The sequence below is a fragment of the Equus asinus genome, chromosome 7 (assembly GCF_041296235.1).
Source record: "Equus asinus isolate D_3611 breed Donkey chromosome 7, EquAss-T2T_v2, whole genome shotgun sequence".
Lineage (NCBI taxonomy): Eukaryota > Metazoa > Chordata > Mammalia > Perissodactyla > Equidae > Equus > Equus asinus.
In genome coordinates this window covers 48,280,222-48,308,212 of record NC_091796.1, presented here as the reverse complement: position 1 = coordinate 48,308,212, position 27,991 = coordinate 48,280,222, and the positions used below count along the sequence as shown (strand labels likewise).

Below are 27,991 nucleotides of genomic sequence, written 5' to 3'. Positions count from 1 at the left end.
CATTGTCTACAAAATGTTTCAAAGTGAGAAATACTTTTTTCCTTTGAAAGCCAACCAAGTGGAAGCAAATAGAGGATAGTTTTACAACCGAAAGTATAACTGTTTTGATAGTTTATTAGAAAGCCTAGTCTATAGACTAGATAAATAATACCTACATTTTAGGAGTTTCCTTTCTTTGTGATAAATTGTCTAATTACCAACTTTTAAGTTACTTGAAAAGGTTGTTCTTGAATGAACATAGGTTTTTTGGCCTCAAAATATTTGCTGGTGAGGATTTGTTGGGCTATCTGTTACCAGGATTTAATCATTTTCTCTTTAGCTCAGGTTGTTCAGTATTATAAAAGGAGTTCCAAGTTATTTTTTAATCCTTTTTGCTAATTTTTGTTGTCATTTAATTTACCTCTTTGTCCAATACTGCACACCTGTGGTTTTGAAGAATCTAAATACCTCAGTCACTTAAGAATTTCTGCCATAATTGTGTGACTAACTTGGCTCAATCTTAAGGTTATATCCCTTTTTTTTAACTTATATTGAGCTAAAGAGTTTCATCTTGGGATGTCATTTATTTGTGTATCCTGTTAGCTGAAGCATGATCTTATGCGAGGTTAATACTTTTATATTTATTTTCAAAATAAAACATAGGAGGAGTAGCTAGAATGTTGGCAGCTTTAATCTACTTAATCTGGTTTTGAGGGACTGATAATTTGTTTGAAAGAAATGATTATTCCCCACTGACTTTGACTAAACCATCTTCATGTCTCCTCACTTGCAAAGTGTTTATTCACGTTGACTTTCTGGTGTGAATCCTGCAGGATTTTAGACACTAGCCAGAGAGAAAAGATTGCTATCCTACATTCAGCGAAAGAGAGATCCAGAAGCCAAGTAGATGCTTTCTAAAGAGAAAAATTGGTGTCTAAAAATATTGGATACCTGGTTTTATTGAGGCTGAAGGGAAGAACGTTAGGAATCTTTAAAATATGGCTCTTGCCATTTTGCTGTCTTCTTGACTATAATATATGTGGCAAACTTCTCAGTTATGATTATGCAACATTCTGAATCATGAAGTTCTTCAGAGTTTGTACTTACTTTAATTTTCAGTTCAAATATTATTCAAACTATTATTCAGTATTCAAAGATTACAGAAAGCCCTGTACTTCAGAATTTTTTTTAAAAAAAATTGTGCTTGCATTAACTACTTAAAAAAATTATTTTTATTTCTCCAGAGAAAATTCAGGATTTCAAATAAGTTTGTATTCAGTTCACTTAACTGAACAGATAACTTTATAACACTGTCTGCTAGGTTTTCTTTAATAGTCAAAGAATACGTCTGTTTACAAAGTCCAGCCTAGGTTTGGTGCAGGATGGCCCCTGTGGTTTATCTGTGTTAACATGGTAGGAGAACGTGGAAGGAGGGGTCTATGATGATTCTAAAGACTCTCAAATAACAAAACCACAGTGTGAGTACACTGTACCATTAGATTGACTGAAATCGGAGTACATTTCTGAATCGCGTACTTCATAATAGTTATCTGGCCTGTGTGCTGTGACTTATCCAACCTGTGAACTACTGTGATCCGCCTGGAAACTTAGTTTGGTGTAAATTGCTCTTTACCCTTTGCTGATGAAGAAAATAATCATCTAAGCGGAACTATTTGCATCTATCTGTGCTTTTTATGTTGATATCACTCACTCCTTCCCCTTTCCTATTTTGGAGGCTCTCTAATAGATCTTCTAATTTATAAGTATCAAATGTATTTTTGTATTAGATTGTGCCTATGATGAGAGAAATCTCTAATGTATTTTTATGTACTCGGAACACATGATTTGACACACTTGGAAACAGTCTAATAATAATTTAAGATGTACCTTTGTGGTTAATGTATTTAAGATCTTTTATTGGGTTAGGTATCGTTTTGATTTTAGCACATGGTAGTTAAGTACTTGACTGAGTAAAGAATTGTTACTTCTAGATGTCACAGAAAATTAGAATATTTATTGTCACATATAAGTTAATTATTTACAGAATTTTCACTTTCATATTTCCGCCAACTAAAATTAAAGGACAACACATATCTGATTTTTAAAATACACATACACATAAATGTGTGTTTGTGTGTGTGTGTATAGTCCTTTGCTGCGTAAACTTTCCTACTTGATTGCTTCTTTCAGCAAATTGTGGTGGCAAGCGTTCAGGTATGACTCTGTACCTATGAAGATGTACGTTCACACAGTCATGATGTACTACTGTTTGGTATTTCTTATATTTCTTTGGATCCTGTTGGTAGTATATTTTGTAGGGAAAAAAAAATGCTAAGCCCAGATCATCCCAGGAAGATAAATAGTAGAAGGCATAGACTTAGGAACTAGGAAGAGGAAATACAGAAAGAGAAAAGGACGGGGGAGCAAGAGCACGGACAGTGGGTCAATAAAAGATGTGCCCCTTCTTCAGTGAAGTGTGCAGAAATCACCCAGTGCGAAGTGTCATTGGCTTTCTTGTAAAAACTTCAAGGGGGCTGAGCTCTATCTTCTAGCTGACTTGGGTATGAAATAGAAGTGATCCACAGTCGCCCAGGGGAGCTGTGTGTCATCCTTCCTTTTTCCTCCCACAGGCCAGTGGTTCTCACATTTTAGTTCTGCAGATGGATCACTCTGGAAGGCATTTTTAACAAGCTCCTAGGATGATTCTAATGCAGGTGGTCAAAATCAGAGAAACATTGCCCTAGGTTATCATCTTTTGGTAAGTATTTAGTAACTCTGAGAGAAGAGTCAAAAACAGAATTATATAGCAAGGTTATGCTCAGTCATCGAGTGTGTGTCATGGGGCCGCTGAGCTTCTAACTTGTTGGTTTCCTAAAGTAGGAGATTCCTGAGCTAAGTTTTAAAGGAGAAGGATGCACTCAGGTGAAATGATGGCTAGAAAGACATGTCAGGCCTTGGACCTGATGAGCAAAGGCACAGAAGTGACAAATAGCATGTGTGTTTAGACCTCGTCTCTAGAGAGTCAAATGGGAACCAAGTGGTAAGATAAAATAGGAGAGTTTTGCAGAGGTCACACACCAAGAACCTTGGGCTTCTATAGAGTAAGGTTTTGGGGGCAGGTGCGGGGGGAGGGCAGGGAGCAATGGAGAAAAACTAGATTTGCATTTCAGTTAGATCCCTAGTGACTGAAAGGGAGATGAACACACGGATGAAAAGATTGTAAAACCACATCAAATCATTAGGAGTTCTAGAAATCAAAGCAGCAAATAGTTGTTTGAAAAGTTTTGGTTAAATGTTTTCACTAACAATTTGCATTTTAGAGAGACTTGGACAGTCATTGAAGAAATGCGGAAAGAATAAAGGCTTGCCTTTTGAGTTACAGATATTCTGCACGATACCTAACATCTAACTGGTGTTTGAGATGACCTACCAAGGTTAGTTAGGCTACACAAGCATAAATGTATCTAATTCCAAAAGATACCATAAATAAAATCTAACGTTTGTACTTGGGTTTTTTTAGTAGGTCGCTTCGTTACACCTTTGATAGTAAATACATTATAAACAAAACTGTCAGAAATCATGAAAGCCTCATTTCATTTTTATTTACACTACCAAAGTGGGGCTGGGGCAGTGATGAAGGACAGAAAAAGACCACCTGCAGACCTATCATCATACACATAGTCTAAAAGCATTTCTCCTTTTAAAATGTAATTTTCATGAGAAGAGGGAGCTTATCTGCCACATAATGGACACTCAGTAATAATTATTAAATGGATGAATTAACATCCCCAGAAAATGCTGTGTGCAGCGTAGATGTAGGCTGGGCTGCAACATTGCCTGTTATTCCAAAGTGCTCTGGAAGCCTTAATGTTCTTCTGAATTTAAAAGTTTGTCAGATATATGCCCTGATGATGTTATTTAACGGTTGCTTTACAGTGGTTCTTGCTGCTTTTTAAACTTTTGAAAGTGGACTGCAACGATTTAAACTTTTGAAAATGGACTGCAACGAAGGCTGCTTGGAATCTGATAACTAGACTATGGGTTATTTCATGCCCAGTACAGAAATGTGAGCCTGAAGCACAGAGCGGGTATTTTAAATGTCACCGTTCCTTTACTTTGGTAAAACTGAGCTGAAATCACACCCAGTACTCGTTGACTTGCAGGCTGTTGCTAATGGTACAGTTTGGGGAGGAGAGACTGTGCCCGAGGTATTGCAAAATCCGAATTACGGAGCAACAGGAACCCTCAGGATTAATGCCAACTTCTCCTTCCACGGGCGAATTTCTCAAGAGGAAAAGTACTGTGTTGCATAAAATTATTCTCTTTATACTAGTGTTTGTGTGTACCCAGAGGCAGAAGTTATTCTTCGAAAAGGTGACTCAGGAGAGTAACAGATTACGGGGGTAGAGGTAGGGTGAAGAGGAGAGGCAGTGGCGGCAAGAAAGAACTGCCATAAATCTATTTCTCTCTCCTTCCAAACCAGCTCTTATTTTAGACTGAGTGACCAAAAGCGTGGCCTTGAGCTGCTCCGGACTCCCGGCCTCCTGGAACCGCCAATTCCCCTACGCCGGTGCGTATGCGGTCCGAAAACCCGGCAGCACGGCTCTCGTACGCGCGGAGTTCTGGCCTTTGTCCCTTCCGGCTCCCCATTGGCTGGAACGGCCGAGGCCCCGCCCCCTCTCGTGGCGGTCCCGAGCCTTCCGCGAGAGGGCGGGGCTTTGTGACGCATGCCTTGACGTCCCCAGGGCTATAAAGAGGACCGCTGGAAGCGCGCGCTCCTTCAGGAGCCGCCGGCAAGGGAGCAAGGAGGAAGGTCGTAGCCGGAAAGGAGAAGGTGGGGCGAGTCTGGAGGAACGGCCCGCCCCTGCGGCCCCAGAGGCAGTTGGGCCCTCGAGGCCCCTCGCGCGTTGGGATCAGTGGACGGTTCCTCAAGTGCCGGGGAAGGTGGGGGGCCGAAGTGGGAGGCCCGTGGGGACGGGCGGGCCCACACCGGTGGGTTTTTTCAGCAGCCTGCCAGCAGCCAGGGCGGCGGAGCTCCGGGACCGGGCCGGCGGGACCTCCGCTTGCTTCCTGAGCTCGCGGACGCGGAGTCTGGACGCCCGCTCTTCCACATTTCACTTCTGTCCCCGCCACACAGATCAAACGGCAACCCGAGCACAGCCCCCGCGGGGCCCGCAGACCGCAGCGTAGGTCCTTAGGGAGTGAGTGGTTTGTCCCGTTTACGTTTGCGGTGGCTCCGAAGCCCCCGCTCTCGCATCCTCAGCCCAAGGCACTGTTGTCCTGCTCAAACGTTATCGCTGTGGTCGTGGGTAAATGGACGTTCACAGTTTGGCGCGGGGGGTGTAAAATTTGCTAGTTTTTTTTGGCAAATATTCATTAAAGGAGAGATTTGGGGAGAATTATTAAGCTGTCACTTTTAAACAACCCAAGTGTCTACGTTTGTGACTTTTCCCGTTGATGTAGTTACGCCTGGTGTCACGGTATTTCTCAGCTTGCTCAGGACAAATCTTTATATAGGACTGCGTTGTAGGACGCTCAGCATCCCTGGTCCTGAGGCGCTAAGTGGCCCCGCATATTCGCAAGTCCGGGGTAGGATGGGGTGGGCGGGCGCACCACCTTGGTTGAAAGCAGTTAGGATCACGCGGGGCCGCTCTCTCCAGTTAGTAGCACCAACTGGTAACTGCCTACGGAAAGGGTGTTTTGTTAGCTCCGTCATGGCTACTACTAAGCCACTTTCTAAACATCTGTCTGCTCACAGTGGGGTGCAAAGGATGTACTTTTTAAAAAATTATACATACATATGTATATATAAAATATATGTAATTATATGCATCATACGTAGAATTACTGCCTATGTCCCTCAACATTTAGTATGTGGGCCTGTCAGAGATGCCATTCTGGCTTTTTAAAGATGGTTTAATTCAGTAAAACTCCAGTTTGCATGACACTCTGATAGTAAGTTTTCATTAAGGAATTCTATACACTTAAATATATTCTCAAATGGTTTGCTTTGGCCTATACAGATTCATTTTTTCTTGACTTTTGAAAATATGAAATGTGTTTTTGTATATTCAGCGTTTTGCTATGACACATTAGTTGCATTTATTAGAGGTCGACCCCTTGTATAATTGCTGTAACTAAACTGTGCCACTTAGCCCCATGAAACTCGTTATTCTCTTTACTGTGGGGATGTTGCTGAGGACATGGTTCGTTATCTGACACTATTCTACTATTCTCCACTTTGTGAAGACCCATAGGAGAAATTTCTCATGGGTCTCAGTGTCCAGAATAGCTATGATTCTCCCAAGCAACTGATTTGTTTTCTTTTCTCAGGAAACTTGGATCATTTAACCAACTGTTTCCTACTTTGTGATGGCTGCTTGGTAGCTCAGGGCTGATTTGACAGCTTGGAAAAGCCAGTGCCCATGTGGTTTGGAAGGATGTTGTTTGGACACAGATAAATGAGATTAATTTAATTTTCTTGAAATTGTACTGCACAAAATATTTACTGAATTTTACAGAAACAGGTTTTGGTTGTTTGGTTTTTTATTCATTGTTTTTAATATCATCCTGGAGTTCTTAGCAGGGCTTTTCCCATGGACTTCTTTAATAGTACTAGATTGCTCATCTACACGTAATAAGCTAGTGGTAGTGTGGTTTTTTGTAAATTACCATCAATAATTAGCCCATTTTACTAGAATAAATACCTAGAGATTAGAAGAAAAATTAATAATTTTAATAGGAGACAGATTTGTTCTTAGAAAATATAATTAACTGGTGAGAAATATTCTAATATACTAATATACTATTTATAAGACTTTGTTTTTCTTCATTATAGTTGAGATTACAGACATCCTGCCAAAATGATTTCTTCAAAGCCCAGACTTGTCATACCTTATGGCCTCAAGACTCTGCTTGAAGGAGTTAGCAGAGCCATTCTCAAAACCAATCCGCCAAACATCACCCAGTTTGCAGCAGTGTATTTTAAAGAACTTATTGTGTTTAGAGAAGGTTTGTTATTGCCTTTAGATTACATATTTGTTGCTTTGAAAAAGAAAGCATTTTAAGTTGGAAATTTTATGTATCTGATTTACTGTATTTATTCTCAGGGAATAATTCTCTGGATATAAAGGATCTGGTTAAACAGTTTCATCAGATTAAAGGTAAGTACCACAGTGGTAATAGTTTAATAATAATAGTTATAAATTATTGCATCATTACTAGCATGCATTCAAACTTGATGATGCCCTCAAATATTTTGTGTTTGAATAATCATACTGATGCTTTATTTTTATTATTAAATCAGTTTTTTAAAAAATTAGAAGACTGACTTTTGGAGGATTCTAAATCTTAAAAAGACAAAAATAGGAATCACTCATCTTTTGCAAACCATTTGGTACAATAAGACCTAGAACAGTGTGTGTAAACTATGACTCAGACTCTTTCCAGTATACCCTGTCTTTAGGGAAGAAGTACAGTGTATTTGAAGAAAATTGTATTTTGTAGTAATAAAGGCTCAAATTATAATGAGATACATTACTTACCAAAGTTCTGTAAACACTCTTCTTGGGAGATTAAAGAAAAGGTTCACCATCCCCTTTTTCTTTCTTCCCATGATACTTTAACTGCAGTGCGGGTGGGAGGACAGGAGATCAATTAGGTGTCATGACCATCTTTTCTGTTCCACAAGTCTCTCTGTGTAGTGAAGAGAGAAGTTTTTCGTAGAAGGTGGTCTCCTCTGGCCTATCTCTGTGACATAGGCTGTATATCTCTGTGTATATGTGTAAATGTCTATCTGGCCTATCTCTGTGACATAGGCTGTATATCTCTGTGTATATGTGTAAATGTCTATCTGGCCTATCTCTGTGACATAGGCTGTATATCTCTGTGTATATGTGTAAATGTCTATCTGGCCTATCTCTGTGACATAGGCTGTATATCTCTGTGTATATGTGTAAATGTCTATCTTATGTGAACGTGCAGCATGCAACTGAGTTGACAGAGGAGCAATGAAAAAATCAGAGGGAGAGAAATGAGAAAGGCAAAGTTGACAGGGTGAAAATTTGGGACGATCCCTATAAGCAAAAGAGGATAAATTGGTCAAATCCCAAGGACAGACACACATATCTAAAAGAATGGTAACAAAAAGCTTTTGGCAGGATTTTCTGGAGAAAATGGAGACTCATGGTCAGTATGGAAAATACCTAAATAATAATTGCTACATTGGCTGGCTAACATCTTAGAATGATCATAGAGAAAGAAAAGACCTGATCAATGAGTTTCAACTACCTTTATACTCATCCACGTTGGTGATGTTAATAGATAAAATAGCCAAGATAGGGAGAAATCAGGAGTAAGACTTTGGAAAATATAAAAATCATGAGGGTTTGGATCTGCAGTGAAAGAGACACCCAAAACAGAAAGCAAGATTAAGAGCAGCAAGAGTCAGCCTTTGAAGGTTCAGAAATATTCTATTGTGTAGTCTGGCTGCTTCCCTGCAGGGTCTTGGCAGCATTCTCAGCCTACCATGGGAAATAGGTCTAGGATTTGCTTACCACCAGCAGGATATACAGACAAGTGCTAGAACACTGACCACTCTCCCCCTCCCCATGAGCCTTGTTTCCCAGGCAGTCAAGGTTAATATGGCCTTTGTACTTGTATCTTCTATACCAGGAGCTATGTTTGAGAGGATTGGGAGCGTGCAGGTTTGCTATGTTTGAGAATCACGATAAAGTCAGTGAATCTTTATGGTGAAAGGTAACTAACTGGTAGCCTTTGAGGCCAGTTTGTTTACCGAAGAATTTACCCACCATTCGACTTAGCAAATGGACTAAACTAATGTGGATTTTGGTCCAGCTGGTTTAACATCTTTGAATCTCAGGCTTCAAAATTAACAGACTGAACTAATGGAGTAGCCATACTTTCGATGGAGCCTCAGGGGTAGGAGATACTGCTGCTTTTTTCCTCGAGTAACTACAGATATCGAGGAAATTGACATAGATATATAGATAATGCTAAAAGCCAACTCATAGTATGGCTGTAGAAACAGATTGCTCTTTAGATAGTAGAGTAAAAACGAACTCCTTGTTCTAGTTTACCTGGGAGATGGGAAGTAACATGAAGGTATGACCAGAAAATACAGAGTTCAGTGTTACTGTCTAATATTGCTTTGGCTCGTTTATTCATCTGCCTTTTATTGTCGTCTGAAATGGTTTCTTAATGGACAAACCGTATCCGTTAACTTGGGTTCTATCATAGAGACTGCCTGAGTCCAACTATATCCAGGAAAGCATCACTCTGGGCTAAAGAGGGACTATCTGGGGATATACAGGGACCATAACGTTCCCACTTGGTAGGGCATTTCCTCCCCTGAGTGACATCCTCCTACCTTCTGACTGGTTTAATTCCCCAACTGCTATTCCTGTGGGAGTTCTAAATAAATTTGGCTGCATGGTTGTTTCAGTTCTAGACAATAAAAATGTAGTTATAACAGGTGGTATCTTTTCCTTCCTCTAAATAGAACTTTCTTTATGTGGATCCCAGTTTTAAATATGGATGGTGGGCATCTATAATAATCTACATGCTCTGTTGGTCCCAAGGATTATGGCTCTCCCAGGCTTTCAGTGACTTGCAATATGAGGAAATGGACCATCCTTTGAGGACTGAGTCGACTTACTCTTATTCTGGTCTTTCAGTCTCTTCAGCAAGAGGCTAGATCAGCCTAAAGACTGCACCGGGTGTTGGAACTTGGTGATACGGGCAAGAGCTAAATTCCTAGTGCATTGGTCCCCACTGATCTCCCAGATATCAGATATTAGCATGAAAGACGTGTGTTTCATAAGAATCTTCCGTGGGGATGCTGTATCCTCCAAAGTTATTCCCAAACTGGTCATTCTCTGCCAGCAGCATTACTACGAAGCTGACTATATGCATGAAAAGTGTGGAGATAAGTACATCCTGCATATATCATTTGTTTTGTTTGAATACTTCATTCTGTGATTTTTCCCAGAAGGAGCCCAGTTTTTGGTAGGGGCCTCTAGGACCATTAGTGGTTATCCATCTCCCCAGTGACTTCAAAATTTCATGCAGAGGCAGGTGAGGGAGGAGAAAAAGAACCAGACGTGGGAGCAAACTTTTCTCACGTCTCTGTTGTGTCTCATTTTTTCCCCCATTTTCCAGAGCCTAGGATCTTTAGAATGGTTTCTGGCTCTATCCAGGTCTCCGTTGTGGTATTTCACCCACATATGCCCATTTCCAAAGCAACTCATGCTGTGAAACACTTTCTTGGATCCTCCTCTTGTTTTTCTGCAATTTGATTAAACAGATCTCACTACCATATGAATCTATGAATCCAAATAAATCATTGATTAAGGGGATTGTAGAAACTCAGGCAATATTTTAAGGCAAAAGAGTTGTCTCTTAAGTTCTATCACCTAGGATATGCTAGGAAAAGAAGGAAGAAGAGGACAGAATTTATTGAGTACCTGTTTTGTCCTAGGCATTTACAATATATTTTGTCGATTAATTAAGACAACTTTATAAGGTAGGTGACATCATTGCAATTTTGCTCAAGAGAGTTCTGATGCTTGGGAATGATTAAATAACTTGTAAGCTTCCAAATATTAAGTAACTGGTAGAGTTAGGATCTATACTTAGATCTTTGTAGTAGCATGAAGATGTTCCTAGTAGCATAACTCATGCTCTTTCCACAACATTCTAGGATCCCTCTGCAACAACCTTAAATTCTTGAGCTGAAAGAGTGAAGGGAGAGGAATTTCAGCTTCCTTTCCTCACATTATCTTGCACTATTTCACTTCTTCCTCCCCTGTCACCTTCTTGTGTGGAACCTGAAGCCTAAATTATGCTAATTTCTAATCTTTTCACCACTCAGTGAAGAGGGCAATGATTTCTCCTTCAGAGTGGCAAAAGAGATCTCAGCAGCGCTATCATCTTCCATCCGGGTAAGCCTAATTGAGTCCAGTTTCCGGCGTCAGCCCTGTCTTGGCTTCCAACGGAGGCAGGAAATAGCCACCTCTTATAAAGAATCAAGAAGGCCTAGCCCACCTGGATCCTCATCTGTTACCCTGTTAACTTTTCTAACTGATGCTGGACATTCTTTGCTTGGCCATGTAATAGAAATTATAGTCATGAACTGCTGCCGCCCATTGGGCCCAATTTCAATTGCTCTGCAGCATCACAGCAATTATGAATGTCATTAAATATTGTCTTGAGTTATTCATGTTAAATATTCATAATAAGTAATGTTTTTAGTTTAGTTCCTATGCCAAATTCTATTTTTCTGCCTTATATAGTTGGTTACACATACTTGTGGCTCTCCGCTCTTATTAAAGAAACAAGGAATATACCTATTTCAGGACTACCCGTGCTAAATTTTGAGAGGCTCTGGTGCTACTTCATACTTTCCTGGGCATTTTTTCAAGTAAGGCTAAACTGAGTCCTTAAACAGGGATGGGTATTGTGCCAAAATGACCCTTTTATTTCTTGAAGTCTTGCATTTGCCTAGGCAGGGTGGTAATTTGTACCAAGGTAATACTTTAATTAAATTTAAAAACGGTTTGAATGATTATCTGGTGATGTTGTTGGGATGGGGGCTAGGTCCTTTGTGCTTTTCCATTGTGGTAAGGTTATTCACTTGGGGAATAGTCCATAATAAAGAAGGCAAATAAATCACTGAGAAAATGGTATAGTCAAGATTTTGGGTCAGATTGTCAGACTAGGACAGAAACACAGGATCAGGATTAAGAGAGGAGGGGCCTGGGGTGGGAAGTAGATATGGCAAACCAGGGAAGCTGGAACAGGAAACCAGGTTGCCAAGATCAGGAACACTAAGAGACAAGAGGCAATACATGAAGGAAAACATCTTGGGCCTTGTAAGTTAAGTGTATCACTCTGCAATCAAGAAACTTTGATAGCTCTCTATTTTCACAACATCCAAACTCTTCAGTGTTGTAGGGATACTTTTGAAAAATATTAAACTGGTAGAGATTGATTTCAGATAACCTCTAATTGTTCCTATTTGCTCTGTTGATCCCTATCCACTGAAGCATTCATTTGCTTTAGGGAGAAGGCAAATATAGCCTGGAGCAAGGAAGTTATTACTCAGTATTGAGATTCCAATGTTCATAGTACAAAAGCTAACAATTTGGAGTTTTGCAGGAATCTGTTTTTGTTGAGAGATTTTCTTGGCATTTCCAGATCTGAGTTTTGATTTAAGAGCCAAAGCTACCAGAATCAAGTTTTTACTTTACATAAGCCATAGAGGAGGGGAATAAAAGATAGGATACAAAGGATATTTCCTGCTGCAAAGGAAAGGGAAATGGAAAGTCCTTCTTGGCAGTGGGATTGTGGAGTGGGGTGTGGGTAGTGCATGGAAAGTGCTAGCTGAGATTGAAACTGGGGATAAGGAAGGTAAGTAGAATCTCTGACCAGAACTCTAAAATCTGAGCAGAAGGCGTTCTCTGCTTTCCTGGGTGCTGTCTAGAAGAGTGCATGCCTCTCAGAGAAGCCATATGGTTAGCATGGCACTGCATTTAGTATGACTTATGCTATATTCAACACCTCTACAATTGTCATGATCAGACATTCAGTAAATATTTGTTGAATAAAAGAATTGCATTTGAAGCAATAGATTAGAAATGATGGAGAATCTTTCTCGGATGAGCCTAAGATATTATTTCTGGTTTGCTATGGCCTCTGTGTGGCTTTTAGTGGGTCCAGATGTGTTTAGATTATCTCAGAGTGCCGACTAGCAAGGAATCAGTATGGGAAAAAGTGAAGTGACTCAACCTGCTAGCAGAGCTGTAGTACCTAATGTCCAAGCTGGGAATATGTCCAGCTAGGGCTCAGATGCTAAAGAGGACCAAATTATGAAGGGGATCTCCCAGTCCTTGAGTGAAATAAGCAAACAGGCCACACTTGCCACAAAGTAGAAACACTTTAGTGGTAAATACAGCAAAATCAGAGACCAACACCCAGAGCCCAGGCAATGTGAGTTGCCTCTGCTGGAGGTAATTGAGAGCTAGCAGAAAAGGACAACATGTGGATCAGAGCCAGAGGCTTCCTTAGCACTCCGATTCTGTCTTTAGAAGTGGGAGAACCTTGGCTAAAAGAGCAGTACCCCAAAAGACTGAATAATTAACCAAAGAGACTTTTAAACTAGAAGGGACAAATGTTTTTAACTAAGATCAAGTAAATTTTGCCATTGGGAAATGAACATTTAATGAAAACTGAGATCAGCTAGAGAAAATAGAGTAATGCTCTCTAGCATATAAGTCATAGTATGTAAATTTTGATCCCTTTACAAGACTATGGCATGCAAAGTTTTCTACAGTCTGAATCTCGCCTACCTTTACAATCATCTCTCTCATTTCATATCTTCATAGACCTTATGCACCAGACAGACTACTTGCCATCTCCTGAAAATATGAAGTAATTTTAAGTCATTTGATTTTGGCTTATGCTACTTTTCTCTTCAGGGATTCCTTTCCCTCCCCTTTCTACTTTTCAAATCCCACATATCCTTAAAGTCCAGTTCATTATTTCATTTAACAAATATTTAAATTCCTAACCATTACCAGATGCTGTGCTAGGTGAAATTCAGTTGACGAAGAGAGATTTCAGTTTCATCTATGATGGAGTAGCTAATATTGGACTTACCCACCTACCATAAACAACCATAAAAGCTGGAGAAATTGTATAAAACAAAGTCCCGTGCTGAATTCTTGGGAGAAGGGATTCACAGAAATTGAGCCCCATATTCACCCTCGTGGCAATTTTCAAATTCTTGTGCAGGGAAATAGAGGGCAAGCAGAGAGTGGAGGTCTTTCTGGGAAGAAGAAACAGAGAAGCAGAGTTTGGGGCTACTAATGTGGCTGGGATTTGTGTGACAAAGTACCAGAGAGAGAAGGCATTTGAAGAGAAGGATCCCTAAAAGTCTGCAAAAATATTTCCTTTGGGTTTTTGGCCAATTCCTAAGCTGCTCATGTGTGGACCAAGGCTTGAGGAGGCTTAGCAGAGAAGAGCTGTTGGGAGACTGAAGGCTGAGTAGGGATTTCAGAAGTGGTTTGCTGTTGGAAGAGGCTTTGGAGTTTGGGGCCAGCCAAACTGAAGAGACTTTTGTGAAACCCTGGCAATTAAGTTGAGACCCCAGGAAGGTCACACCCTAGGAATAAAGGCAATGTGCTAGGAGTAAGAACAAAGCTAAAATACACCCACTTTAACAAAATCTAAAAACCAAGTGTCAGGAGGATCTGATCTGCCATTATTAGAACAAGATCAACACCATTTAGAAGAAAATAATCAGAGCCTCTGCAATGTGTCATTTACAATTTCAAGCACAAATAAAAATTACTAGACATCCAAAGAAGCAGGAGGAAATGCTAATAATCAAGAAATAAAACATAAAACACTCACTAGAAGCAGACCCAAAGAAGATCCAAATATTGGAAGTAGTACAAGAGGACTGAAAATAACTATGCTGAATATGTTTGGAAAAAATGGATGAAAAGGTGGAGAACTTCAACAGAGATAGAATCTAAAATAAGAGACAAATGATTATTCCATAACTGCAAACTAAAAACTTATTGGATGGCTGTACTAGCATAAGACAGAATTAGGAAGCTAAAACACAGGGCAATAGAAAATATTGAAATTGAGTTAAAGAGAAAAACAATAGGAAAGAGTGTAAGAGACATTTGTGGGACATGATCAAAAGGTCTAACGTGTAATTGGCATCACAGGGGGAGAAAAGATATGAGGTGGAAAAGTATTATTTGAAAAAATAACGGCTGAGAATTGTCCCAGTCCAACTGAAAGACATCAACCTACAGATTCAAAAAGTTTGGTGAACCCACAGGATTATTAGGAAGAAAACCACACTTCAGCACATCATGGTCAAATTATTGAAAAAGATAAAGGCAAAATCATGAAAGCAGGCAGGGTAAAAGGGCAGATTACTTTCAGGGTAATAAGACAAATGGCTGATCACTTAACCAAAACCATAGAAGCCAAAAGACAATGGAATGATATCTCTAAAGTGCTGAAAGCAAACAACTGCCAACGTGGAATGAATGTATACCCAGTGGATAGCTCCTTTAAAAAAAAAGAAAGCAAAATACAGACATTCTCAGACAAAAGCTGAGAGAATTGATTTCCATTAGACCTGCTCTACAAGAAATACTTGTAAAGAAGTTTATAAGTAAACAAGGAATAAAAGGGAACTTTCTAAATCCAATAATACCTATGCATTACAAAAACTTACAGCTACCATTATTCTCAATGGTGAATATTGAATACTTTCCCTTTGAGATTGGAACCAGGACAGAGATGTCTAATATCATCATTTCTATTCAACATTGTACAGTATGTTCTAGTCAGTGCAGTAAGACAAATGGAAAACAAAAGGAAAAAAAGACAAAAAGGTATACTTATTGGAAAGGAAGAAGTAAAACTACTTTATTCACACAAGACATTATTGTGATGTAGAAAATCCAAAAGAATCATCATCTTGGTAACCAGCCTGATACTCCAGAGGAGAGGGTGTATGGGGCACAGCCCGGAGCTTTATGGGTAGTAAGTTAAAAAGTACACATGTACTATCTAATTGTCCTAAATCTTAAGATAATGACTTCAACAAGTACCCATTGAGAAAGTAGACATTACAGAATTCGTAGAATAAAAGCAGCATATACCACTATCCCCCTTTTTCATGTTTCCTTACTACTTCTAATTTATGCCCCATATCAGTTAGGAAAGCCTTCAGCTACAAGTAGCAGAAAACCAATTAACAGTTACTTAAAGAAAAATAAGATATCTGAAAGTGTTGTTCATTCTGCTGCTAATATTATAATAATAAAGCATCAATTATCTAGGCTTTCTGCTCTACCCTCCTTAGCATATTTTACTTGTCCCTTCATGCCACTGCTCCAGGTGTTAGGTCCATGTTTAAGTTAGGAAGGAGAAGAAAGTGGTGGTGCCAGTAATACTTGTTCCTGTCATTAAGAAGGGAAAATCTTTCCAAGAAGTCTCCTAGCAGACTTCCACTTCTGTCTCATTGGCCAAGGAAGGCTAATAAAGTTTCTGATAAGGGAAATCAGAATGGACAGGGCTGGTTTAGCACCTTCTCCAGAGGGCCTCTGGCATCTTGGGTGGGGCAGTTGTGTGGGGCCCCTTTCATACCTGCCCCTTCTCTTTTTCAAAGCTTAATGACAGTCACTTAAAAGCCATTATATTCCGTACATATTTCAGTCACTACACTGACCACATTGTTTTAATCATCTATTTGTGTGTGTCTATCCTTAGTCAGACTGTACTCTTTAGGAAGTCTTATTCATCTTTGATTCCTCAGTTTCTGTCACATAATAGAAGTTAATGATTGGTGAATGAAGAATGAGCGGAAGAGAGGAAGGGGAGAAAAATAGACTGCCTACTGTCTCTAGTATTCCTCATTCCGATCAGTTCAGCACACAACAGTTGGAATCCTCTTCTGTTTTAAACTCTTAAACACTGTATACCATACATACTCCAAATTCTCGACTTCGAGTACTCTACTGTGAGTTCCTCACCTCCAGTCCTTATCTCCTGTCTCCTCTCCTGTCCTGTTAATCACCTCTCCTATCTCCTATTATGTCCTGCTTTTATTTTCCTCTCGTCTTTGACACCTTTCAGGTTTCCCTTTAGTGCCAGAATATGGCTTTTTTCTTATTCTTCCCTGGCAGTTACGTGCCCCAGCACCACCAGTCTCCACATGAGTTCTGCTATTCCAAGCAATAGTGTGTGCTTGGCACTTCTCTCTTTATCTTATTGGTTCCACAGAATACTGATTTTCTGTATTCTACAATGAATTTTAATCAGTTAGTCACTTTATTGTACTTAAAAGTAAACTATACAGGGAGAAATGCCTTTCCCTATGTTCTTAATTCTGAGAGCCTGTGCAGTTTTTTTTTTGTGTTAAAGTAGAACCAGATCACTGAAGTCATATTGGGTTAATCTTCATAAGGTTGATAAGTAAGATTAACCCATAGCAAACCTAGTTTACAACTTGAAGAAATACAGTTTTTTGTACAAACACAATCTCAAGGTTACAAATCAGCAATCTTTGGAATGATTAAAACAGATCTTAAAACATGAGAGAAAAGCTCTTTACCTTTCTTGTTTTAGCTATTTTATTGGGGTCATATTGACTTATAACATTGTGTAAATTTCAGGTGTACATCACTGTATTTCAGTTTCTGTATAGACTGCATTGTGTTCAACACCGACAGTCTACTTTTAATCCATCACTGTACATATGTGCCCCTCTACCCCTTTTGCTCTCCCCCAACCCTCTTCTCCTCTGGTAACCACCAATCTGTTTTCCTTATCTGTTCTTTACCTTTCTTAATAAACAGATATTGACAGGGACTCAATTTAGATTTACGTTATATACATGGTAACTTGTATGCATATGTTTGCTGACATTCTCTCATGTATTCTAAACAAAGCCAAATGGTTAGTTCAGTACTTTGGATTTTCGAAAACACTGTTAAAGCTTAAGGCATCTGATCTCAACTTAATTTTTCAGAATTAAGCAATGCATCCATTCAAAATAGTATATATGATATATATATGTGTTTATATACATATACACACACACATACATAAATTATAAATGAAAAACAACTATGCTGCATTTTATCACCCAGCTTAGGAAATAGCCAATTTAATTTTAATCAAAGCTGAATTAAAAATGTGAGGTTTATAGTTTTTAATTTTTTACATTTCAAAACTTTTCTGTCTCTTTTTAACTAGGTGTTGATTTATTCTTTTCTCATTTATATGTGATTTACAGTTTATAGAATACTTTCAGATGAATGATTCCATTTATCTCCACAAAAACTCATGAGGTCAGAATTATAACTCTCATTTTGCAGATGAGGGGCTGAAGCTCAGAACATTGATTTGGCCAAGGTCGTGCAGCAATTAAATCACAGTCAGGACTGAAACCTAGGTCTTCTCCTGTATTTTTTACTGTGAAAAAGAAAGCAGTATACAGAAATTCCCTGATGAACTGTTAATGCTTCATAATTACATAATGCTTTACCCTTCCAGAATGGTTGTTATTTAATAGGAGACTTCTACAGGCAAAACTATTAAGCCTGGGAATTAATCTCCTAGATATAATTTGACGTATGACAAGCCTATGAGGTAGACACTTTTTTTTTCTTTTATTGAGGTTATGATAGTTTACAACCTTGTGAAATTTCAGTTGTACATTATTTTTTATCAGTCATATATTAGGTGCACCACTTCACCCTTTGTGCCCACCCTCCACCCCCCTTTCCCCTGGTAACTACTAATCTGTTCTCTTTGTCCATATGTTTATCTTTCACATATCACTGGAGTCATACAGAGATTGTCTTTATGTGGCTTATTTCACTTAACATAATACCCTCAAGGTCCATCCATGTTGTTGTGAATGGGACGATTTTGTCATTTTTTGTGGCTGAGTAGTATTCCATTGTATATATATACCACATCTTCTTTATCCAGTCATCAGTCATTGGTCACTTAGGTTGCTTCCACGTCTTGGCTATTGTGAAGAATGCTGCAGTGAACATAGGGTGCATGGGTCTCTTTGAATTGCTGATTTCAAGTTCTTTGGATAGATACCCAGTAGTGGGATGGCTGGGTCATATGGTATTTCTATTTTTAATTTTTTGAGACATCTCCATACTGTTTTCCACAGTGGCTGCACCAGTTTGCATTCCTACCAGCAGTGTGTGAGGGTTCATTTTTCTCCACAACCTCTCCAACATTTGTTATTTTTTGTGTTGGTTATTTTAGCCATTCTAATTAGTGTAAGATGCTATCTTAGTGTAGTTTTGATTTGCATTTCCCTGATGATCAGTGATGATGAGCATCTTTTCATGTGCCTATTGGCCATCCGTATATCTTTTTTGAAGAAATGTCTGTTCATATCCCCTCCCCATTTTTTGATGGGGATGTTTGATTTTTTGTTGTTGTGTGAGTTCTTTATATATTATGGATATTAACCCTTTGTCAGATATGTGATTTGCAAATATTTTTTTCCCAGTTGGTGGATGTGTTTTTGTTTCAATCCTGTTTCCCCTTGCCTTGTAGAAGCTCTTTAGTCTGATGAAGTCCCATTTGTTTATTCTTTCTATTGTTTCCCTTGTCTGAGAAGACATGGTGTCTGTAAAGATCCTCTTAAGACTGATGTTAGAGAGTATACTGCTTCTATTTTCTTCCAGAAGTCTTATGGTTTCAGGTCTTACCTTTAAGTCTTTGACCCATTTTGAGTTTATTTTTGTGAATGGCATAAAAGAATGGTGTATTTTTGTTCTTTTACATGTGGCTGTCCAGTTTTCCCAACACCATTTGTTGAAGAGACTTTCTTTCCTCCATTGTAGGCCCTCAGCTCCTTTGTTGAAGATTAGCTGTCCATACATGTGTGGTTGTGTTTCTGGGCTTTCAATTCTGTTCCATTGATCTGTGTGTCTGTTTTTGTACCAGTTGAGGTGGACACTTTTAAAACGGCAAGTGGGTCTTTCCAGAGTTGCTAAAATTACATCATGTAAGTGATGTATCACATAGGCCCCATGCAGGCAATCTAGGGGTTGAATTACTGCTTCTTGAAAATTCTCATGGTAAATAAATCATTGGTTGGGGAATTTAAGATCTTCTGGGTGAAAATAGAGTTTTAGAGGCCTTGAATTGGTCTGGGGGTGGGTAGGTCAATCTTGTCAAACGTTGGGCTTGGGTTTTGTGATGGCTTTTGTTACCTTCGTTGTACTGCCGCCTTCAAATTCCTTTAGCAGTGGACTGCTGTTACCTTGTGCTGATGGCGGGGCTGGGGTGCTAAGGGTGTTTCTCTGTGCCTGGGCTTCACACTCAGCTTTCAGCCTTCCCCTCTCGTCTGCACCCCAAAGAGCGTCTCTCCTCACGTTCTTGCCCCTCACCCAGGGGCAGCCTGCCATTTCTTGTTACTCTGTGCTGGTCTGGTGGTTGGGGCACAGGGATTCTCTGGCCTAGGCTGGCCCTTGCATCTGGGCTGTGGGGGTGGAGCTTTCTCAGTGTTCCTGCTGGTCATCAGTGTGGCAACCAAACTCTACCTTGTATCTGTGGTCAGTCCTGCCAGTATTCCCTGCCTCTGCCCCAGTGGTAGGAGACCTCTGCTTGGTGTTGATATAGGATCCCTCTTCTGACCTCTACCCTGCTTCCATCTTTCATATGAGGCCCACAGAAAAGTGCTTGTGACTGAGTGTGAACCTCATTGGGTCTGGAGTCCTGAGCTATTCCAGACTGACATCCTAGCCCACATTTGGCCTTTAGCAGTTAAGATTTTAGCTGATACCAGTTAGTATGGTGGTGGCCTCTCCTTTCTGGGCTCTGCCACAGATGAGACGGTTCTTGTAGCCCTTCTCTCCTTGGAGGGAGGGCTGGTTGCTCTTTGGAATCAGGTGACTTGATTGCCTGGGACTCTGCTCTCTGATGGGCTCAAGAAAAGTTATTTTGTGGTTTATCTGACTTTTCCTTGTTGTGATGGGAACAATGTTTTCTGTTCAACTTTCTATATCTGAAGTGTAAGGCCAGCCTTATTTAAATAAAATTTCCTTTATTCCTCCAGCCAGAGGAGTTCTTTTCCTCTTCTGAACTTCCATAGATCTTTATTAGGACCACTATTAGGTACTCATACTTTTTTACCTATAATATTTGTGCATCAGTCTTATCCTCCCCGACTGAAGTAAGCTTTATGAGGCCTTGTCTTAAAATCTTTATATCCTCAACAGTGCCTAGTACAGTATCTTACATGAGCACAAGCACTCAGTCCAATGTATGGTGGGTAAATGGCTTTATTAAAAAGTGGGTGGGGAAGTCCCAAAGAGGCGAATGGTTAGGAAAATGAGGTTATTGTTCTAGGCAGAGGGAGGTTAGAGTAGATGTGGCTCTTTGGACTTTTTTAAAAACTTTTTTATGCAGGTGAGCATTTGGTGTGGCACCATGTCCATAATTAGACCCCTTCCTTGAGTTTACGGGAGCTCAGCAGCTATTGCGGACGGAACACTGTAGGACACTATTCTTTGGAAAGCAGCTGAACCTATGAAAACGTCTTCAAACGAGGTTTTGACTTGAAGCAAACAAATTCTTGTAAAGCAAATTCTCCTTTCCCGCAGATTTCATTATGATATTAGGGAAATGCTTCCCCAAGAGAAAATCTTCCATAAAGTAAGCAGATGTGAAAATGTTCGATGAGTACTGACTAAGGTGGTTAGACAGGTGTGTGGGTGGCAAGCAGAATGCTGAGTCCAGAAAAATCGAGCAGTTTTCCAGCTCTAGGAGTTTCTGCATATCTTCAGCTATCTTGACCTTGTAAGCCATGGGAATTTCCCTCATGCCTTAGGATTCACTGAGTCCTCACTTACGGATCCGGAGATCTCTTTCTGCTCCTCTTGTCTAAGTCAGTATGACTCTGGCTGCATTATCACACCTTGCTAGCAGGAGCTACCATTTTGGGGTTAGAGTGTATGACATTTCCTAATGTAAAAATATCCTATAGTCCTTAGTTTTCCAATTCATTAAGTTAAACTTTATAAACCTATTTTCTTAAATTGAAGAACGCCTTTATTAATGTGACAGCATTTGTTTCATTACTAAGTTATTACACCAGCTACAGATTAGATAATTTCTTGCCCAGGTTGAAGTCTTTCTTTTCCCTCTAGTTTTATGAGGAAGTTTGGCTCAAGAGCTTTTTCCCTGGAGGTTTTCAGCTTCCTTATTTCTAGGCAGAGTTAGGATCCTCCCCCTCATGCTGACCAGCTGAAGGTGGTGTCTGATTATTAGTTTTGTTGCTGTGCTACTTAGAATCACTTATTTCTGAGGAAATGAACTGAGGTATCTTTTGAGTGAAAAAGGACAGGAAAGTTTTATCGCCCACACTAAACCACAGATGTTGCAAATAAAGCAAAACTCTTTTGTTCTTGTGTATATATTGACATTTGAATGCTCAAGCTATTACTACTTTCCTTCAAATTCTTATTTGGGGAATGTATGCTTATTAACCCATCTGGCTGTTATTTTTAGTAGAGAAGTGGTCAGAAGGAACGACACAAGAGAAGAAACCAGAATGTGTAAAAGAACCAGAAAGAACATCTGTAGTTTCCAAAGAACCTAGACGGATGGAAAAGTCTACGGACACAGAGGAGGACAACATAGCTGGACCGCTATTTAGAAACAAAACCACTCAGTTCCCATCGATTCACGCGGAGCTGCAACCTGAGCCTGAGGAGACAACTGAAGCAGTTCGTGGTCCTTCGAAACCACCCACCCCTAAAGTTACTACCCCACCCTCATCACCATCCCCAGCAGCTGTCTCACCAGAGTTTGCCTATGTCCCAGCTGACCCAGCTCAGTTTGCTGCTCAGATGTTAGGTAAAACTTCATCTATTCATTCTGATCAATCTGACATTTTAATGGTGGATGTGGCAACAAGTATGCCTGTTTTGTCCGAGGAGAGGCTGAGCTTAGAGGCTGCTGAAGATATTGTGGTGGCCTCTCCTGTTGTGTATTCTGGAGAGATGGTAGCAATGCGGGTTCAGAGCCAAGAAACTGTCCATGTAGATTTGCATTCTAAAGACCAGGCTGAACCATCAACGGCTTCCTCATTCCCCTTGCAGGATGAACAAGAACCTCCTGCTTATGATCAAGCTCCTAAGGTCTCTTTGCAGGCTGATATTGAGGTTACATCAATCCTTCATATATCATCTATCTATAAAGATCAGCCTGTGACTGCAGGAGTTACTTATGTTGAGCAAATACCAGAACAAATAGTTATCCCTTTTACTGATCACGTTGCTTGGCTTAAAGAAAATGAGCAGTCACCACCAGTTAGTTCCGTATCTGTAGGAGGCAAGAGAGCCTCAGGCATATCTGAAAAATCTTTAGGTTCTGCAAAACCTGCACAGTTGGAGGAGAATGCCAAATATGATTCCTCAGTACATATGGAGGCAGAAGCAACAGTTCTGCTCTCTGACACCTCTTTCAAGGGTCAGCCTGCACAATCCCTGGATGCAGAGGGCTCTACCAAAGCAGGAGGCTCTGAAAAATCTCTACACCTTGAAGTGGAGATCATTGCAGTAGTCCCTGGCAATCCTGGAGAGGAAAACTCTGCATCCCAGGAGACGAAGGTCAAACCTGTGCTCTCTGGGGAAGATGCAGAAGCAGTACACTCAGATGCATCTGTAAGATCATCTGGTGGCCCCTACCCTCCTGTTCCAGAAGGTTTTACTGAATCAGACATTGAACCAGAATGAGGAGCAGCACCTGAACAAGGTTTGATGGAGCCAGGTAAGAAAATTAGATACTTACAAAATTAAAAGTTACATTTCAGGTAACCATCTAGGTAGGCTCCCTGCAGATTGGTCAAGTCTTTTTTTTCAGTAGCTTTTAAAATGCCACACCTATTTAAAGGCTTTGTTGTATTTGAGATTTTACTCTTATGAGCTGAGTGATTTTCAAGTGACATCACCACAGCTTGGCCTCCATGTTTGGTCATCTAGCACTTTTGTGTTACTCTTTTGGATATTTTATGTATTGAAAAACATTAGAGCCTGTTGTCAGGTACAAAATATATTTATGTGATCTGAATACTCCTATTGCAAAACTGTAATTAGGGGATGTTGGTTTGAAATTTCTCACTTGTGAAGGTAAAATCACACTACAGCAATGCATTTCCATAGGCTGTGGCATTTAAAGCGTAAAAGAAATGGTGGTGTTTGACTCTGCTTTCGCCCTGCGTCAGGAGAGCTCTGCATCCAGGTTTGGGGAGCTGGGTCAAGCACTGATTTCCTGCCTGGGAGCTTCCTGCAGCCGAGGGAGCAGCTTCATAACTGGATGGAGAGAGGACAGGTCAGGTTGAAGTGCTGTCACACAGGGGAGCAGGGAGGTAGCAGCAACAGAAAGGACAGGGAGGCACTCGAGCAATAATGGATGCGGCCAAGATTCCCCTGACAAGTGCCAAAATCAGGTTGCTTTCTTGGCTGCTGAACTATCATCAGTGCTTTCCTGTGACACAGACATGATTTGACCTCCATCTCAGTCTAATTATGGCCTTTGGTCTGCTCATCCTCCTGCCGCATTCAGACAAATGCAGGGATGCTTCTCCCTGTAGGGACAGATGGGAAATGCATGAGCCAACCTCCCCCATTCCTTTTGCAGAAACTCTCTCAACTTTGACTCTTAGAGCCAGAATGATAAAGTGTTACCAAAGCAGGTGTTTAGAGATCAAATTGTGTCTGGCTGTGTGACAGGGATTCTGCACAGCTGAAAAGGCAGAGGGCAGTGTTGGGAGTATAGCCTGTGGGACTGGCATTACACTTGTGGCTTAAGCAGCACTTCCATACCAAGTTACTGTTCTCAAGTGCTTAACTATTTCCAAAGCACTAGGAGAATATTTAACAACAACAAAAAAACCTGAAGAGTTGGCTTATGCACCTTTTTAAATTAGCTTCAAGAAAGATCAGTTGAAACTATCTGAAGCTACTGAAAAATCCTATCAGCTTAATCATGTGCATAGCGTTGTTTTCTTTCTTGGGGAAGAGAAAAAGCTGCGCCGGTGATACATGGCCCAGTGTGCAAAAGGTGAACTCGAAACATTTGGGCGAACGGCAGCTCCTCCATCAGGAACCTTTTCTCCTTTATCCCATCTTCTGGGACTCAGTTCTCCAAGACAGCACTCTCTTAATTAGGCAAGTCAAAGTTGGTATCATAGGTTCCTTGGTGTCAGTAGATGGATGGCACTCCTAGATCTTTTTTTACTTAAAGAACCCCCGTGGGACCAACCAGCCGTTTACTCCCTCTTAGGACCTCTGATTTCAAGCCTTGCCTAAAAGGGGTGCTCTCTGGAGTTCTGAGTTCTAGATTATGGGATGTTTTGAGTGTGCTGACAAATTAATGGGAGATAATGGTGCCTGTGAAGGGCCAGAGATATTTGATTATGTGATCAGATGACCTAGCAATGACTTCTTTAGTAAAGAAAAAATCACTATGCAGATGCATTAACAGATTTTCAATGGCTCAACACATTCTTCACTTGATTTTTTTGATAAAGCCAAAAATGTTGATTTTCCATTTCCTCTCTGAGGACTTTGTAGAGGCCATGTCTAAAGTTTAAGTACCTGGAAACAGCAACTTAGAATGAGATTGCTGCTTCTGCCACAACTCTAGTGTCCCTGCCACTTGCTATCACAACATTGTTCCTGTTTTCAACTGTAGAGAATCTCTCTTCTTTCACATTCCAAACACAATTCATTTAGCCCTCTCTATAGCATGCTTTATGGCACATAGCACTACAGCTGTTTGTTTAGACGTAAAAAAAACCTTACAAAGACATTTCTGTGCATAGCGCCTGATACAGAGACCAAATCTTTAATGCCTGCAAATTTTTTTTTTTTTTATAGCAATAGCAGCAAGCGAAGCAGGACAACCACCACCATATTCTAACATGTGGACCCTTTATTGTCTAACTGATATGAATCAACAAAGTCGCCCATCACCGCCACCTGCACCTGGGCCTTTCCCCCAAGCAACCCTCTATTTATCTAATAAGGATCCACAGTTTCGGCAGCATCCACCGAAAGTTACTTCTCCAACTTATGTGGTGATGGACGACAGCAAGAAGACCAGTGCCCCACCTTTTATTTTAGTAGGCTCAAATGTTCAGGAAGTACAGGATTGGAAACCTCTTCCTGGACATGCTGTTGTTTCTCAGTCAGATGCCTCGAAGAGATTTGCTGCAGTACAAGTACCCATTGCTGTTCCTGCAGATCAGAAATTCCAGAAACATACCCCAAATCCCCAGAATGGTAGTCCTCCTACAAGTGGACAAGATGTCCCCAGACCACAAAGCCCAGTGTTTCTTTCCGTTGCTTTCCCAGTAGAAGATATAGCCAAAAAAGGTTCAGGATCTGGTGACAAACATACTCCTTTTGGAAGTTACGGTATTGCTGGAGAAATAACTGTGACTACTGCCCATGTTCGCAGAGCAGAAACTTAAAACTGGTAGGTAAATTTTCCTACCATAATATGTGGGCCTTAACACACTTGAGTTTTCAGCATTTTGATTTGTTGACCTGGAGACTGAGGTATTTTACAAAATTGAATTGAGATATGCAGTGAGTTGAGGTATGCTCTAATATGATGTGGTTATTGCCTGCAACTTCCTTCCCAATTACGAATAAATGCACAGCGGGTGCACTGCACCACAATGACTCACACAGTGGATTTGGTCCCTAATACACAAACCAATCAGCTCAATCACCTTTGAACACCTGGTTCTGTCTAGCCCTGTGGAAGACATAAAAGGGGATGGATTAAAAGAAAAAAAAGAAAGAGACAAGACATAGTTTTATATGGGAACTTTAGAATCTACTTGTCATGTTTAAGGGGTGGGGAGGAACAGAGAGAAGGCATAAGAGCTGGAAACAATTAAAGAGCAAGGTAAGAGATAATATATGGAGCATCCAATCAATGCAGTAAGTTTATTCCCTGTTAGAGTGAATATTTAGAGTAGAATGGACAGGCTGGAAATACATTAAAGAGCTAAAACAACCACAGACGAGAGAGTTTTATCACTCACAGATCATTTTAAATTTTTTATTCAACCAGTACTTAATACCTTGTACTGTGCCAGCCCCTCCCCCCCTCCTCCATGTGTGTACAGTAGAGGGAGCAAACATGGACCGTACACCTTACTGGGAGAGAAGGACAAAAAAGTAAAGTACAATATGTGAAGTATTGTGAAGAAAACCAAGAAGGTAACTGAAGCAGGCCCTCCTTTATTAGACGGGGTGTTCAGGCCCGGATGTAAACTGACACCTGAGTAAGAGGAGGAGTCAGCCTTGCAAAGAACCCACAGATAGGAAGGAAAGAGCATGGGGGTTCAAGATATTGCAAGTAGGCCAAACTGAGACTGGCTGGGAGGAGCTGTGGAGAGTACATAAGATGGCGTTGGAGGCATGAAGAGGGGACCATATAATTCAGGGCCTCTGTATTCCAAGGAAAGAGATTTGCATTAAAGTTCAATGGGAAGCCAGAAGAATGACAGATCCCACTGGCTGCCATGTGGAAAAGTAACAGAAGTCAGGAGGATGTCAATAGAGGAAGCAGGGAGATGAGTTAGGAATATAATACAAATGTTATACCCAGACACTAATGAATGAGTTCAGTTACTAAAAACAATTTATGGGTACTTCAAGCTGACTATCTGATGAACAAAAGCTAGATTTCATTCATAGGCTGGTTCAAATACTACAGTTACCATATTTAAGGAGACAACTCTCAATTATCAAAATATCTTAGAGCTATGTCTACTACTTATTCATCCTCTTTGTAGACTTTTAGTGGAATTGTCAAAATGGCTGTTTTCAGCATGAACTGCTAGGATATTTTAGTGCAAATGCACAGGTAACTGATTAGTTAAGAGCTTTGTAACAGCAGGAGGGTAGACCTTGCATTTCTGATCTTCCATTCATTTTACATGTTCGGATTCATGACTAAACAATTCACAATTTACCTTATTCCTAACAGATGCCAAAAAATGACGCTGTTTGAGTCGATGATCAAGGTGGAGTCTGCCATCAAGCATAATATATCAATAAACTTCATGCAAGCATAAAACCTGGTATTCTTATTTTGTAATTTAAGAGGTATACAACCAACCAAACACAAAAGGCCTTAAATCTTTTCAGACTTGTATCACAGTAGCATTTTCCAATTCGTACGTATAGAGTGTAAAAAAACTTTAACCGTTCCTACTCTAGCAGATCTAGTCACAAGTTTTCTGGCCAGGTGCTGCCACTTGATCATTCTGTGTCTGGCATTCACACCAAGTGAACACAGCAGCACTTCACTATACTGCTGTACTACCCAGAGAATACTGAGTGCTAACGGCCTACTTAGCACTGGGCACCCTAGGTGGCTAGTTTTTTTTGGCCCT

At 40.3% G+C, this 27,991-nt stretch overlaps 1 protein-coding gene across 6 annotated transcripts; it reads left to right on the top strand.

Moving 5' to 3' along the window:
- Nucleotides 1–4,675: 4,675 nt before the first annotated feature.
- Nucleotides 4,676–27,669, top strand: CABYR (calcium binding tyrosine phosphorylation regulated). 6 transcript variants are annotated; one of them, XM_070513298.1, is made up of 6 exons: nt 4,676–4,813; nt 6,818–6,990; nt 7,089–7,142; nt 22,081–22,428; nt 25,455–26,055; nt 27,583–27,669. In XM_070513298.1, the coding sequence occupies exons 2-5, from the start codon at nt 6,843–6,845 to the stop codon at nt 26,048–26,050; spliced, it is 1,146 nt and encodes a 381-aa protein (XP_070369399.1). In that variant the 5' UTR covers nt 4,676–4,813; nt 6,818–6,842; the 3' UTR covers nt 26,051–26,055; nt 27,583–27,669. The 6 variants fall into 6 exon arrangements, with proteins under 6 accessions (XP_070369399.1, XP_070369396.1, XP_070369400.1 ...); XM_070513299.1 differs by having other exon boundaries at nt 4,757–4,923; XM_044774491.2 differs by having other exon boundaries at nt 4,762–5,165.
- Nucleotides 27,670–27,991: the final 322 nt, after the last annotated feature.